This window comes from Taudactylus pleione, unplaced genomic scaffold (genome assembly GCF_031769625.1).
Source record: "Taudactylus pleione unplaced genomic scaffold, aTauple2 ptg000667l, whole genome shotgun sequence".
Lineage (NCBI taxonomy): Eukaryota > Metazoa > Chordata > Amphibia > Anura > Myobatrachidae > Taudactylus > Taudactylus pleione.
This window is the reverse complement of record NW_028285069.1, coordinates 2,061,561-2,075,368: the sequence shown is the minus strand read 5'-3', so window position 1 is coordinate 2,075,368 and position 13,808 is coordinate 2,061,561. Positions and strand designations below refer to the sequence as shown.

Here is a 13,808-nt window from a genome sequence, read left to right as displayed (position 1 = left end):
AATAGGTGGGGGGGGGCACCAATGCTCTTTCTGGCACAGGGCACCGAAAAGTCTACTTACTAGTTCCGGCTCTGGGACAGACACATAATGCTGACTAGAGAAGGGGTGTGTGGTAATAACATACTGAAAGGGGTTTTGTGGGGGAATATGTGTGGTGCACAATAAGAAAAATTGGGGGTGACAAAGTCAGAATATGCAGAATATACATTATAAAGACTGGGGGGCAGTATAAAGAAAATGCAGACGGGTCAGTATAAAGAAATGCGGACAGGGGGCAGTATAAAGAAAATGCAGACAGGGGGCAGTATAAAGAAAATGCGGACAGGGAGCAGTATAAAGAAATGCGGACAGGGGGCAGTATAAAGAAAATGCGGACAGGGGGCAGTATAAAGAAAATGCGGACAGGGAGCTGTATAAAGAAAATGTGGACAGGGAGCTGTATAAAGAAAATGCGGACAGGGAGCAGTATAAAGAAAATGCGGAAAGGGGGCAGTATAAAGAAAATGTGGACAGGGAGTAGTATAAAGAAAATGTGGACAGGAGGCAGTATAAAGAAAATGCGGACAGGGAGCCGCATAAAGAAAATGTGGACAGGGAGCAGTATAAAGAAAATGTGGACAGGGAGCAGTATAAAGAAAATGTGGACAGGGAGCTGTATAAAGAAAAGGCGGACAGGGAGCTGTATAAAGAAAAGGCGGACAGGGAGCAGTATAAAGAAAATGCGGACAGGGAGCCGCATAAAGAAAATGCGGACAGGGTGCAGTATAAAGAAAATGTGGACAGGAGGCAGTATAAAGAAAATGTGGACAGGAGGCAGAATAAAGAAAATGCGGACAGGGAGCCGCATAAAGAAAATGCGGACAGGGGGCAGTATAAAGAAAATGCGGACAGGGGGCCGCATAAAGAAAATGCGGACAGGGGGCCGCATAAAGAAAATGCGGACAGGGAGCCGCATAAAGAAAATGCCGACAGGGAGTAGTATAAAGAAAATTGGGACAGAAGGCAGTATAAAGAAAATGTGGACAGGGAGCCGCATAAAGAAAATGCGGAAAGGGAGCAGTATAAAGAAAATGCGGACAGGGAGCAGTATAAAGAAAATGTGGACAGGGGGCTGTATAAAGAAAATGTGGACAGGGAGCCGCATAAAGAAAATGCGGACAGGGAGCAGTATAAAGAAAATGCGGACAGGGAGCAGTATAAAGAAAATGCGGACAGGGGGCAGTATAAAGAAAATGCGGACAGGGAGCAGTATAAAGAAAATGCGGACAGAGAGAAGTATAAAGAAAATGCGGATGGGGCAGTATAAAGAAAATGCGGACAGGGGGCAGTATAAAGAAAATGCGGACAGGGGGCAGTATAAAGAAAATGTGGACAGGGAGCCGCATAAAGAAAATGCGGACAGGGAGCTGTATAAAGAAAATGCGGACAGGGAGCAGTATAAAGAAAATGTGGACGGAGCCGCATAAAAAAAATGCGGACAAGGGGTAGTATAAAGAAAATGCGGACAGGGGGCAGGATAAAGAAAATGTGGACACGGAGCAGTATAAAGAAAATGTGGACAGGGAGCCGCATAAAGAAAATGTGGACAGGGAGCCGAAATAAAGAAAATGCAGACGGGTCAGTATAAAAAAATGCGGACAGGGGGCAGTATAAAAAAATGCGGACAGGGGGCAGTATAAAGAAAAATGCGGACAGGGGGCAGTATAAAAAAATGCGGACAGGGGGCAGTATAAAAAAATGTGGACAGGGGGCAGTATAAAGAAAAATGCGGACAGGGGGCAGTATAAAGAAAATGCAGACAGGGGGCAGTATAAAGAAATGCGGACAGGGGGCAGTATAAAGAAAATGCGGACAGGGGGCAGTATAAAGAAAATGCGGACAGGGGGCAGTATAAAGAAAATGCGGACAGGGAGCTGTATAAAGAAAATGTGGACAGGGAGCTGTATAAAGAAAATGAGGACAGGGAGCAGTATAAAGAAAATGTGGACAGGGAGCCGCATAAAGAAAATGCGGACAGGGAGCAGTATAAAGAAAATGTGGACAGGGAGCAGTATAAAGAAAATGTGGACAGAGAGCCGCATAAAGAAAATGCGGACAGGGAGCTGTATAAAGAAAATGCGGACAGGGAGCAGTATAAAGAAAATGCGAACAGGGAGCCGCATAAAGAAAATGCGGACAGGGGGCAGTATAAAGAAAATGTGGACAGGAGGCAGTATAAAGAAAATGTGGACAGGAGGCAGAATAAAGAAAATGCGGACAGGGAGCCGCATAAAGAAAATGCGGACGGGGGGCAGTATAAAGAAAATGCGGACAGGGGGCCGCATAAAGAAAATGCGGACAGGGGGCCGCATAAAGAAAATGCGGACAGGGAGCCGCATAAAGAAAATGCAGACAGGGAGTAGTATAAAGAAAATGTGGACAGGAGGCAGTATAAAGAAAATGTGGACAGGGAGCCGCATAAAGAAAATGCGGACAGGGAGCAGTATAAAGAAAATGCGGACAGGGAGCAGTATAAAGAAAATGTGGACAGGGGGCTGTATAAAGAAAATGCGGACAGGGAGCCGCATAAAGAAAATGTGGACAGGGAGCAGTATAAAGAAAATGTGGACAGGGAGCAGTATAAAGAAAATGTGGACAGAGAGCCGCATAAAGAAAATGCGGACAGGGAGCTGTATAAAGAAAATGCGGACAGGGAGCAGTATAAAGAAAATGCGAACAGGGAGCCGCATAAAGAAAATGCGGACAGGGGGCAGTATAAAGAAAATGTGGACAGGAGGCAGTATAAAGAAAATGTGGACAGGAGGCAGAATAAAGAAAATGCGGACAGGGAGCCGCATAAAGAAAATGCGGACGGGGGGCAGTATAAAGAAAATGCGGACAGGGGGCCGCATAAAGAAAATGCGGACAGGGGGCCGCATAAAGAAAATGCGGACAGGGAGCCGCATAAAGAAAATGCAGACAGGGAGTAGTATAAAGAAAATGTGGACAGGAGGCAGTATAAAGAAAATGTGGACAGGGAGCCGCATAAAGAAAATGCGGACAGGGAGCAGTATAAAGAAAATGCGGACAGGGAGCAGTATAAAGAAAATGTGGACAGGGGGCTGTATAAAGAAAATATGGACAGGGAGCCGCATAAAGAAAATGCGGACAGGGAGCAGTATAAAGAAAATGCGGACAGGGAGCAGTATAAAGAAAATGCGGACAGGGGGCAGTATAAAGAAAATGCGGACAGGGAGCAGTATAAAGAAAATGCGGACAGAGAGAAGTATAAAGAAAATGCGGATGGGGGCAGTATAAAGAAAATGCGGACAGGGGGCAGTATAAAGAAAATGTGGACAGGGAGCCGCATAAAGAAAATGCGGACAGGGAGCTGTATAAAGAAAATGCGGACAGGGAGCAGTATAAAGAAAATGCGGACAGGGAGCCGCATAAAAAAAAAGCGGACAAGGAGCAGTATAAAGAAAATGCGGACAGGGGGCAGGATAAAGAAAATGTGGACACGGAGCAGTATAAAGAAAATGTGGACAGGGAGCCGCATAAAGAAAATGTGGACAGGGAGCCGAAATAAAGAAAATGCAGACGGGTCAGTATAAAAAAATGCGGACAGGGGGCAGTATAAAAAAATGCGGACAGGGGGCAGTATAAAGAAAAATGCGGACAGGGGGCAGTATAAAAAAATGCGGACAGGGGGCAGTATAAAGAAAATGTGTACAGGGGGCAGTATAAAGAAAAATGCGGACAGGGGGCAGTATAAAGAAAATGCGGACAGGGGGCAGTATAAAGAAAATGTGGACAGGGAGCCGCATAAAGAAAATGCGGACAGGGAGCTGTATAAAGAAAATGCGGACAGGGAGCAGTATAAAGAAAATGCGGAAAGGGAGCCGCATAAAGAAAATGCGGACAGGAGGCAGTATAAGGAAAATGTGGACAGGGAGCAGTATAAAGAAAATGTGGACAGGGAGCCGCATAATGAAAATGCGGACAGGGAGCAGTATAAAGAAAATGCCGACAGGGGGCAGTATAAAGAAAATGTGGACAGGAGGCAGTATAAAGAAAATGCAGACAGGGAGCAGTATAAAGAAAATGCGGACAGGGAGCCGCATAAAGAAAATGCGGACAGGGAGCAGTATAAAGAAAATGTGGACAGGGAGCAGTATAAAGAAAATGTGTACAGGGAGCCGCATAAAGAAAATGCGGACAGAGAGAAGTATAAAGAAAATGCGGATGGGGGCAGTATAAAGAAAATGCGGACAGGGGGCAGTATAAAGAAAATGTGGACAGGGAGCAGCATAAAGAAAATGCGGACAGGGAGCCGCATAAAGAAAATGCGGACAGGGGGCAGTATAAAGAAAAATGCGGACAGGGGGCAGTATAAAGAAAATGCGGACTGGGGGTAGTATAAAGAAAATGCGGACAGGGAGCCGCATAAAGAAAATGCGGACAGGGAGCCGCATAAAGAAAATGTGGACAGGGAGCTGTATAAAGAAAATGCGGACAGGGAGCAGTATAAAGAAAATGCGGACAGGGAGCCGCATAAAGAAAATGTGGACAGGGAGCTGTATAAAGAAAATGCGGACAGGGAGCAGTATAAAGAAAATGCGGACAGGGAGCCGCATAAAGAAAATGCGGACAGGGGGCAGTATAAAGAAAATGCGGGCAGGGGGCAGTATAAAGAAAATGTGGACAGGGAGCAGTATAAAGAAAATGTGGACAGGGAGCCGCATAAAGAAAATGTGGACAGGGAGCCGCATAAAGAAAATGCAGACGGGTCAGTATAAAGAAATGCCGACAGGGAGCAGTATAAAAGAATGCGGACAAGTGGCAGTATAAAGAAAAATGCGGACAGGGGGCAGTATAAAGAAAATGCGGACAGGGGGCAGTATAAAGAAAATGTGGACAGGGAGCCGCATAAAGAAAATGCGGACAGGGAGCTGTATAAAGAAATTGCGGAAACAGGGAGCAGTATAAAGAAAATGCGGACAGGGAGCAGTATAAAGAAAATGTGGACAGGGAGCAGTATAAAGAAAATGTGGACAGGGAGCCGCATAAAGAAAATGTGGACAGGGAGCCGCATAAAGAAAATGCAGACGGGTCAGTATAAAGAAATGCGGACAGGGGGCAGTATAAAAAAATGCGGACAAGGGGCAGTATAAAGAAAAATGCGGACAGGGGGCAGTATAAAGAAAATGCGGACAGGGGGCTGTATAAAGAAAATGCGGACAGGGAGCCGCATAAAGAAAATGCGGACAGGGAGCTGTATAAAGAAAATGCGGAAACAGGGAGCAGTATAAAGGAAATGCGGACAGGGAGCAGTATAAAGAAAATGTGGACAGGGAGCAGTATAAAGAAAATGTGGACAGGGAGCCGCCAAAAGAAAATGAGGACAGGGAGCTGTATAAAGAAAATGCGGACAGGGAGCAGTATAAAGAAAATGCGGACAGGGGGCAGAATAAAGAAAATGTGGACAGGGAGCCGCATAAAAAAAAAGCGGACAAGGAGCAGTATAAAGAAAATGCGGACAGGGGGCAGGATAAAGAAAATGTGGACACGGAGCAGTATAAAGAAAATGTGGACAGGGAGCCGCATAAAGAAAATGTGGACAGGGAGCCGCATAAAGAAAATGCAGACGGGTCAGTATAAAGAAATGCGGACAGGGGGCAGTATAAAAAAATGCGGACAAGGGGCAGTATAAAGAAAAATGCGGACAGGGGGCAGTATAAAGAAAATGCGGACAGGGGGCTGTATAAAGAAAATGCGGACAGGGAGCCGCATAAAGAAAATGCGGACAGGGAGCTGTATAAAGAAAATGCGGAAACAGGGAGCAGTATAAAGGAAATGCGGACAGGGAGCAGTATAAAGAAAATGTGGACAGGGAGCAGTATAAAGAAAATGTGGACAGGGAGCCGCCAAAAGAAAATGAGGACAGGGAGCTGTATAAAGAAAATGCGGACAGGGAGCAGTATAAAGAAAATGCGGACAGGGGGCAGAATAAAGAAAATGTGGACAGGGAGCCGCATAAAAAAAAAGCGGACAAGGAGCAGTATAAAGAAAATGCGGACAGGGGGCAGGATAAAGAAAATGTGGACACGGAGCAGTATAAAGAAAATGTGGACAGGGAGCCGCATAAAGAAAATGTGGACAGGGAGCCGAAATAAAGAAAATGCAGACGGGTCAGTATAAAAAAATGCGGACAGGGGGCAGTATAAAAAAATGCGGACAGGGGGCAGTATAAAGAAAAATGCGGACAGGGGGCAGTATAAAAAAATGCGGACAGGGGGCAGTATAAAGAAAATGTGTACAGGGGGCAGTATAAAGAAAAATGCGGACAGGGGGCAGTATAAAGAAAATGCGGACAGGGGGCAGTATAAAGAAAATGTGGACAGGGAGCCGCATAAAGAAAATGCGGACAGGGAGCTGTATAAAGAAAATGCGGACAGGGAGCAGTATAAAGAAAATGCGGAAAGGGAGCCGCATAAAGAAAATGCGGACAGGAGGCAGTATAAGGAAAATGTGGACAGGGAGCAGTATAAAGAAAATGTGGACAGGGAGCCGCATAATGAAAATGCGGACAGGGAGCAGTATAAAGAAAATGCCGACAGGGGGCAGTATAAAGAAAATGTGAACAGGAGGCAGTATAAAGAAAATGCAGACAGGGAGCAGTATAAAGAAAATGCGGACAGGGAGCCGCATAAAGAAAATGCGGACAGGGAGCAGTATAAAGAAAATGTGGACAGGGAGCAGTATAAAGAAAATGTGTACAGGGAGCCGCATAAAGAAAATGCGGACAGAGAGAAGTATAAAGAAAATGCGGATGGGGGCAGTATAAAGAAAATGCGGACAGGGGGCAGTATAAAGAAAATGTGGACAGGGAGCAGCATAAAGAAAATGCGGACAGGGAGCCGCATAAAGAAAATGCGGACAGGGGGCAGTATAAAGAAAAATGCGGACAGGGGGCAGTATAAAGAAAATGCGGACTGGGGGTAGTATAAAGAAAATGCGGACAGGGAGCCGCATAAAGAAAATGCGGACAGGGAGCCGCATAAAGAAAATGTGGACAGGGAGCTGTATAAAGAAAATGCGGACAGGGAGCAGTATAAAGAAAATGCGGACAGGGAGCCGCATAAAGAAAATGTGGACAGGGAGCTGTATAAAGAAAATGCGGACAGGGAGCAGTATAAAGAAAATGCGGACAGGGAGCCGCATAAAGAAAATGCGGACAGGGGGCAGTATAAAGAAAATGCGGGCAGGGGGCAGTATAAAGAAAATGTGGACAGGGAGCAGTATAAAGAAAATGTGGACAGGGAGCCGCATAAAGAAAATGTGGACAGGGAGCCGCATAAAGAAAATGCAGACGGGTCAGTATAAAGAAATGCCGACAGGGAGCAGTATAAAAGAATGCGGACAAGTGGCAGTATAAAGAAAAATGCGGACAGGGGGCAGTATAAAGAAAATGCGGACAGGGGGCAGTATAAAGAAAATGTGGACAGGGAGCCGCATAAAGAAAATGCGGACAGGGAGCTGTATAAAGAAATTGCGGAAACAGGGAGCAGTATAAAGAAAATGCGGACAGGGAGCAGTATAAAGAAAATGTGGACAGGGAGCAGTATAAAGAAAATGTGGACAGGGAGCCGCATAAAGAAAATGTGGACAGGGAGCCGCATAAAGAAAATGCAGACGGGTCAGTATAAAGAAATGCGGACAGGGGGCAGTATAAAAAAATGCGGACAAGGGGCAGTATAAAGAAAAATGCGGACAGGGGGCAGTATAAAGAAAATGCGGACAGGGGGCTGTATAAAGAAAATGCGGACAGGGAGCCGCATAAAGAAAATGCGGACAGGGAGCTGTATAAAGAAAATGCGGAAACAGGGAGCAGTATAAAGGAAATGCGGACAGGGAGCAGTATAAAGAAAATGTGGACAGGGAGCAGTATAAAGAAAATGTGGACAGGGAGCCGCCAAAAGAAAATGAGGACAGGGAGCTGTATAAAGAAAATGCGGACAGGGAGCAGTATAAAGAAAATGCGGACAGGGGGCAGAATAAAGAAAATGTGGACAGGGAGCCGCATAAAGAAAATGCGGACAGGGAGCTGCATAAAGAAAATGCGGACAGGGAGCCGTATAAAGAAAATGCTGACAGGGAGCAGTATAAAGAAAATGCGGACAGGGAGCCGCATAAAGAAAATGCGGACAGGGAGCTGTATAAAGAAAATGTGGACAGGGAGCCGCATAAAGAAAATGCGGACAGGGAGCAGTATAAAGAAAATGCGGACAGGGAGCCGCATAAATAAAATGCGGACAGGGGGCAGTATAAAGAAAATGTGGACAGGGAGCAGTATAAAGAAATGAGGACAGGGAGCAGTATAAAGAAAATGCGGACAGGGAGCAGTATAAAGAAAATGCGGACAGGGGGCCGTATAAAGAAAATGTGGACAGGGAGCCGCATAAAGAAAATGCCGACAGGGAGTAGTATAAAGAAAATGTGGACAGGAGGCAGTATAAAGAAAATGTGGACAGGGACCCGCATAAAGAAAATGCGGACAGGGGGCAGTATAAAGAAAATGTGGACAGGGGGCAGTATAAAGAAAATGTGGACAGGGAGCCGCATAAAGAAAATGCGGACAGGGAGCAGTATAAAGATAATGCGGACAGGGAGCAGTATAAGGAAAATGCGGACAGGAGGCAGTATAAAGAAAATGCGGACAGGGGGCAATATAAAGAAAATGTGGACAGGGAGCCGCATAAAGAAAATGCTGACAGGGAGCAGTATAAAGAAAATGCGGACAGAGAGAAGTATAAAGAAAATGCGGACAGGGGGCAGTATAAAGAAAATGCGGACAGGGGGCAGTATAAAGAAAATGTGGACAGGAAGCCGCATAAAGAAAATGCGGACAGAGAGCAGTATAAAGAAAATGCGGACAGGGGGCAGTATAAAGAAAAATGCGGACAGGGAGTAGTATAAAGAAAATGCGGACAGGGGGCAGTATAAAGAAAATGTGGACAGGGAGCCGCATAAAGAAAATGCGGACAGGGGGCAGTATAAAGAAAATGCGGACAGGGGGCCGTATTAAGAAAATGCGGACAGGGAGCCGCATAAAGAAAATGCGGACAGGGAGTAGTATAAAGAAAATGTGGACAGGAGGCAGTATAAAGAAAATGTGGACAGGGAGCCGCATAAAGAAAATGCGGACAGGGGGCAGTATAAAGAAAATGCGGACAGGGAGCAGTATAAAGAAAATGCGGACAGGGGGCAGTATAAAGAAAATGCGGACAGGGACCAGTATAAAGAAAATGCGGACAGAGAGAAGTATAAAGAAAATGCGGATGGGGCAGTATAAAGAAAATGCGGACAGGGGGCAGTATAAAGAAAATGTGGACAGGGAGCCGCATAAAGAAAATGCGGACAGGGATCAGTATAAAGAAAATGCGGACAGGGGGCAGTATAAAGAAAATGCGGACAGGGAGCAGTATAAAGAAAATGCGGACAGGGAGCAGTATAAAGAAAATGCGGACAGGGAAGCAGTATAAAGAAAATGTGGACGGGGGGCAGTATAAAGAAAATGCGGACAGGGAGCAGTATAAAGAAAATGCGGACAGGGAGCAGTATAAAGAAAATGCGGACAGGGAGCAGTATAAAGAAAATGTGGACGGGGCAGTATAAAGAATTTGTGAGGGAAATTATAGTGGGTGAACTGTTGCACCAGGTAGTGGTCTGAGTAAGGAGTATTTCTGTTGTGAGGTATGGTTTAACTTTTTAGGGAGTGGTGGTGAGTTAGGAAAATTACAGTGGATGAGGCATGGGGCATTGTTTTATGTGGCTCCTTTCCATTTTTTGCCTAGGGACCCACAAATCAGATTCTTCTTAGCATCTGCTAGATGATAATAGCTAGAATGTGATTGGTTGCTATGGCCAACAACTCCACTTCTAAAAACTCGCACTTTAGTAAATATACCCCCTAGTCTCTACAAGACGCTGTGAGTGACAGCCCTTCCCTGTTGAGAGGCATGAATGTGACTGCTCCTGATTGTGCACTGATTGCTGGATATGTCAGTTCCTCTGCCTGTTGACCAGAGAGCGACATCTGAAATGGCTGCTTTGGCAGGTCCTGTTATCAGGCAAACTGGCAATTCAAAGCTACATATCAGAATGGATGACTGATAGTGTTTTTTGTGACTTGGGATTTTTAAATTTATTGTTGCATTAGGTATGTAAACCTTCATAGTATGTGCATATACTGTTTGAGTGCATATATTTTGTCCGTGCTGCTCCCCACCTTTGGAACTTTTTCCCTCTCCCCATCAGACTCTCCACAGTCCTTCAAACGGACTCTCAAGACCCACGACTTCATCAAAGCCTTCCAGCTCCCATCCTAACTTGCTGCAACATGCTCCTTCCTCCCTGTTTACCCCATCTGTGTCACACCTGCTTGTCTGCCCCTCCCCTTTAGAATGTAAGCTCTTACGAGCAGGGCCTCTACCCTCTTGTGCTTCTCCTTACTTTACTTTCATCTACTTCTTACCCCCCACTAGAGCACCTAACACTTGGTTGTTTACGCTCTGTAGGACGGAGTGCATTTCATATGCAAGGAGTTAAAGTAAACACCCGAGCCTGTGGGTGTCGGCCTCTGGACAAGAAGGGGCTAGTTGTTTAGTGAAGTAGTGTTGTGTTGTGGGGTGGGGTTAGGTTTGGTTAGCCTATAGGATTGGGCAGGGAGTGGGGTTAGGTTTGGTTAGCCTATAGGATTGGCAGAGGGTGGGTCAGTGCTATGTCAGAGTTGCTGCTTGGCAGCCATTTCATATAAATTTCTCTGGTTGGCTGTTTCCCTCCCTCCCTCCCTCCCTTATTCATTGTTGTTTGGTGTCGGCTTTTCTTGTGGCGGGAAAGAACGGTAGCAGTCGCCATCTGTCTTTGGAGCTTGAGGTGCTCTCCCTTCCAATACATGGCTTAGGCTGATTCTACCCTACTGGGGTCAGCGGCAACCACCTAACCAGGTGGGCCTCACGTCGTGTCATTGGGGTGGGAGGTGGATACCTTGGGCGTGGTAATGGGCTGGCTGCTCGGCTCCCATTTAGAAGATTGGTGTGAGCATGCAGTTGGTGATCTTGCATTGTGGGGCCTTTTCTTTCTGTGCCACCATACTTTGTCTGTCTTTCTTTATTCTTCTATTAGTTAGTTCAGTTATAAATTATATAGTTTAGTTTAAAAAATAAATAAAGCTGACCTTCCTTTCCCCTTATACAAGTCTCTGTGTCATTATATCATTATGATTATGGTTGATGGTTTACCCTGCAGGAGGCAACACTCATCAGGCGATGGGGAGTTTAGTTGCATATCTAGGTGTTATGGTCACTAATGTAGCAATGTATATTATCCATGTCCTTGTCCTATATTGTATTGTAATGTAAGTCACTGGTCAAATTAGACTAGCTGAGGGCTGCATAAGGAATGAGGCTTTATAAGAGTCCTCAGTTTTTTGTGATTGGTTAGTATTAGGGAATCTGTTGCTAGGCAGTTTTCATTTGTTTACAGTCAGCCAATTAGAGTTTCAAGGGGTGGGCATATTGAGATTTTCTATTTAAGGATAAATTTGAATAGGTTCAGCCTCTTTTTCAGTTGGAAGCCCCTCCCTCCCTACCCAAAACCGTGTGTTTGTCTGTGTTTTGATTTGTCCTTTACTAAACATTTTTAAAACAGTAGGCGGGAAGGCGCTACTAACCAGCCGCTACATGTGGCGTAAGTGGTCATTATGGGGCACTTGACCCTTTGAAGGACAGCGAGTGTGTCATACCTATGCGGGGTGGACAATTGGGCGCTTGCTTTGCGGACGCATCCAGACTGGGCCTTAGTAAGGGGCGGTGAGACTTTCACAGCGCAGGTTACGCATATTGAAAGGGGGGGTGGGGCGTTTTAGTTGTCCCCATTTTGTGGTAAGAAGTATCTGGCTAGAGCTGGGTTGTGGTAGCGCCTTCTTTTGCCACTACCCTGTGTTAAAATAAATTCACGCAGTTAATAAATACATTAATTTGATTCGAACCAAGCAGTTGTTGTCAGTGTCGTTATTTTAGAGTTAAGCTTAGTATAAGAGCGTTATAATGTTTCTCACAATAAATGAATGGTCACCTCATTTGTTTATGTACTTTGTAAGGCGCTGTGGAACACTTGTGGCGCCATATAAATAAAGGATAATAATAATAATATAAGAACTCAGCCAGGATTTTAAGGAATAATTTTAAGGGAAGCCATTTTTTACATTTGCCCTGGGCTCGATCAACCCTAGTTACGCTTCTGCCCGGGAGGTGATTAGCATGCTAGCTTGGCTGTTTAGAATGTTAGCCGGGCCAATTAATACGCAAATCACTGAAGCCACAGAGCCCCTCCTAGCAAAGGTGGGGTTAGGGCTTCAACAGGCTATATAAAAGAAAAATGGTCGTCCTAAATTAATAAAAAAAATACATGTATTGTTTTTTTTCTGTATGTTTAACAAGAAATTCTGTATCAGTCAGCACCAGTAGCATATCTATAATGGGTGCAGTGTATGCGGGGCACACAAGCCCCCGGGTCCAAGGGGACCCCACACCGCACACCTTGCAGCCATATTAGTTTATTTAAACTCACCTGTCCGTGGTCCCATGTCGGGTGTCAGCGCTGCCCAGAACAACGGAAAATGGCCGCCGTGGCCATTTTTCCGATGTTCTGCGCATGTGCAGTAGCCTCCGTGCACACTCTAGTGCCCGGAGTCTACTAATGCTCCGGTGGCTGGCCAGACGCGTCAATCGGCTGCCGGCCACCGGGGACAGAGGAGGGGGCCCCGCACAGGGGCCCCCTCCTCTCTTAAGACGCCCCTGGTCAGCACGTCGGCTGTTTCTCAGCTATAGCTCTCGTTATTAGTAAGTGGCTGAGGATGGAGATAAAGAAATAGAGAGCTGATAACTACATAATTTACAATGCACAATTCTTTTTTCCTTACCAGTAATCCACCACCAACAATTCCATGGAAATACCAGACAAAATCCGTTATCCTTTCCGCCTCTAAAATTGTTCCATTTGGAAAGTACAGTAGTAGATTTGCAACGATGGCGCAGATTCCCAGCGGGAACAGAAGTTTCCCAATGATTTTGGAACATTTCCCCGTACACATTGTCTTGTGAAACTGTAACGATAAAAGCTGACATACTGAGAATGTTTCAGTGAGGCTGCTATAAATCACACTGCTGGCTACGGTGACCATTTATACCAACCCAGAGAACAGAAATACTACGGTATTTATAGTTTTATACTAATACACCTTCTAAATAAAACTAAATATTTCTGTTTTAAATAAAGTTTAGGGTGCCCACAGTCAGATGACTTCAGAGTTGTAAATGATGTTCCCTGGGATAAGACATAGGGCCTGATTCAGACCCGCTCACGAGTGCACGCAAGCGGGTCGATGGTCCCCCACTGCACATGCGCACGCCAGAGCCGGCTCCGCCATGCGCAAGACCCGGCCAGCGATAGGCGATCTGTCGCTACGGGTCTCGCACCAAAGCTGGGCAGCTGTCCATGGTGATTGACGGCTTGCCCCGTTTTGGAGGCGGGCAGGGGATGTGGCTGTGCAAATGGAGGCGTTCCTGTAGGAACGCCTACCGTTTGTGGGCGGCCCTACTGACATCACTCGTGATGTCAGTAGGTGGACTTCCTGCTCTATTAGAGCAGGAAGTCCACTGGGGCTTGCGGCCATGAGACCCTACCACAAGGGTCTCGTCGCAAGGCCGATGGTCACGATGGTCTTGACCATCGCGACCATCACCTGGCCGCTCGCATAAGCTGTG

General features: G+C 45.8%; 1 protein-coding gene across 1 annotated transcript in view; it reads right to left on the bottom strand.

Annotated features, from left to right (window-relative positions):
• LOC148478265 (transmembrane 4 L6 family member 1-like) overlaps positions 1-13,135 on the bottom strand; it is a 28,712-nt gene extending 15,577 nt beyond the window's left edge. Inside the window, exon 1 of the mRNA XM_088455716.1 lies at positions 12,965-13,135. Within this exon, the coding sequence (XP_088311842.1) occupies positions 12,965-13,135 (171 nt within the window). The remainder of the gene's footprint in view (positions 1-12,964) is intronic.
• Between the last annotated feature and the right edge of the window lie 673 nt (positions 13,136-13,808).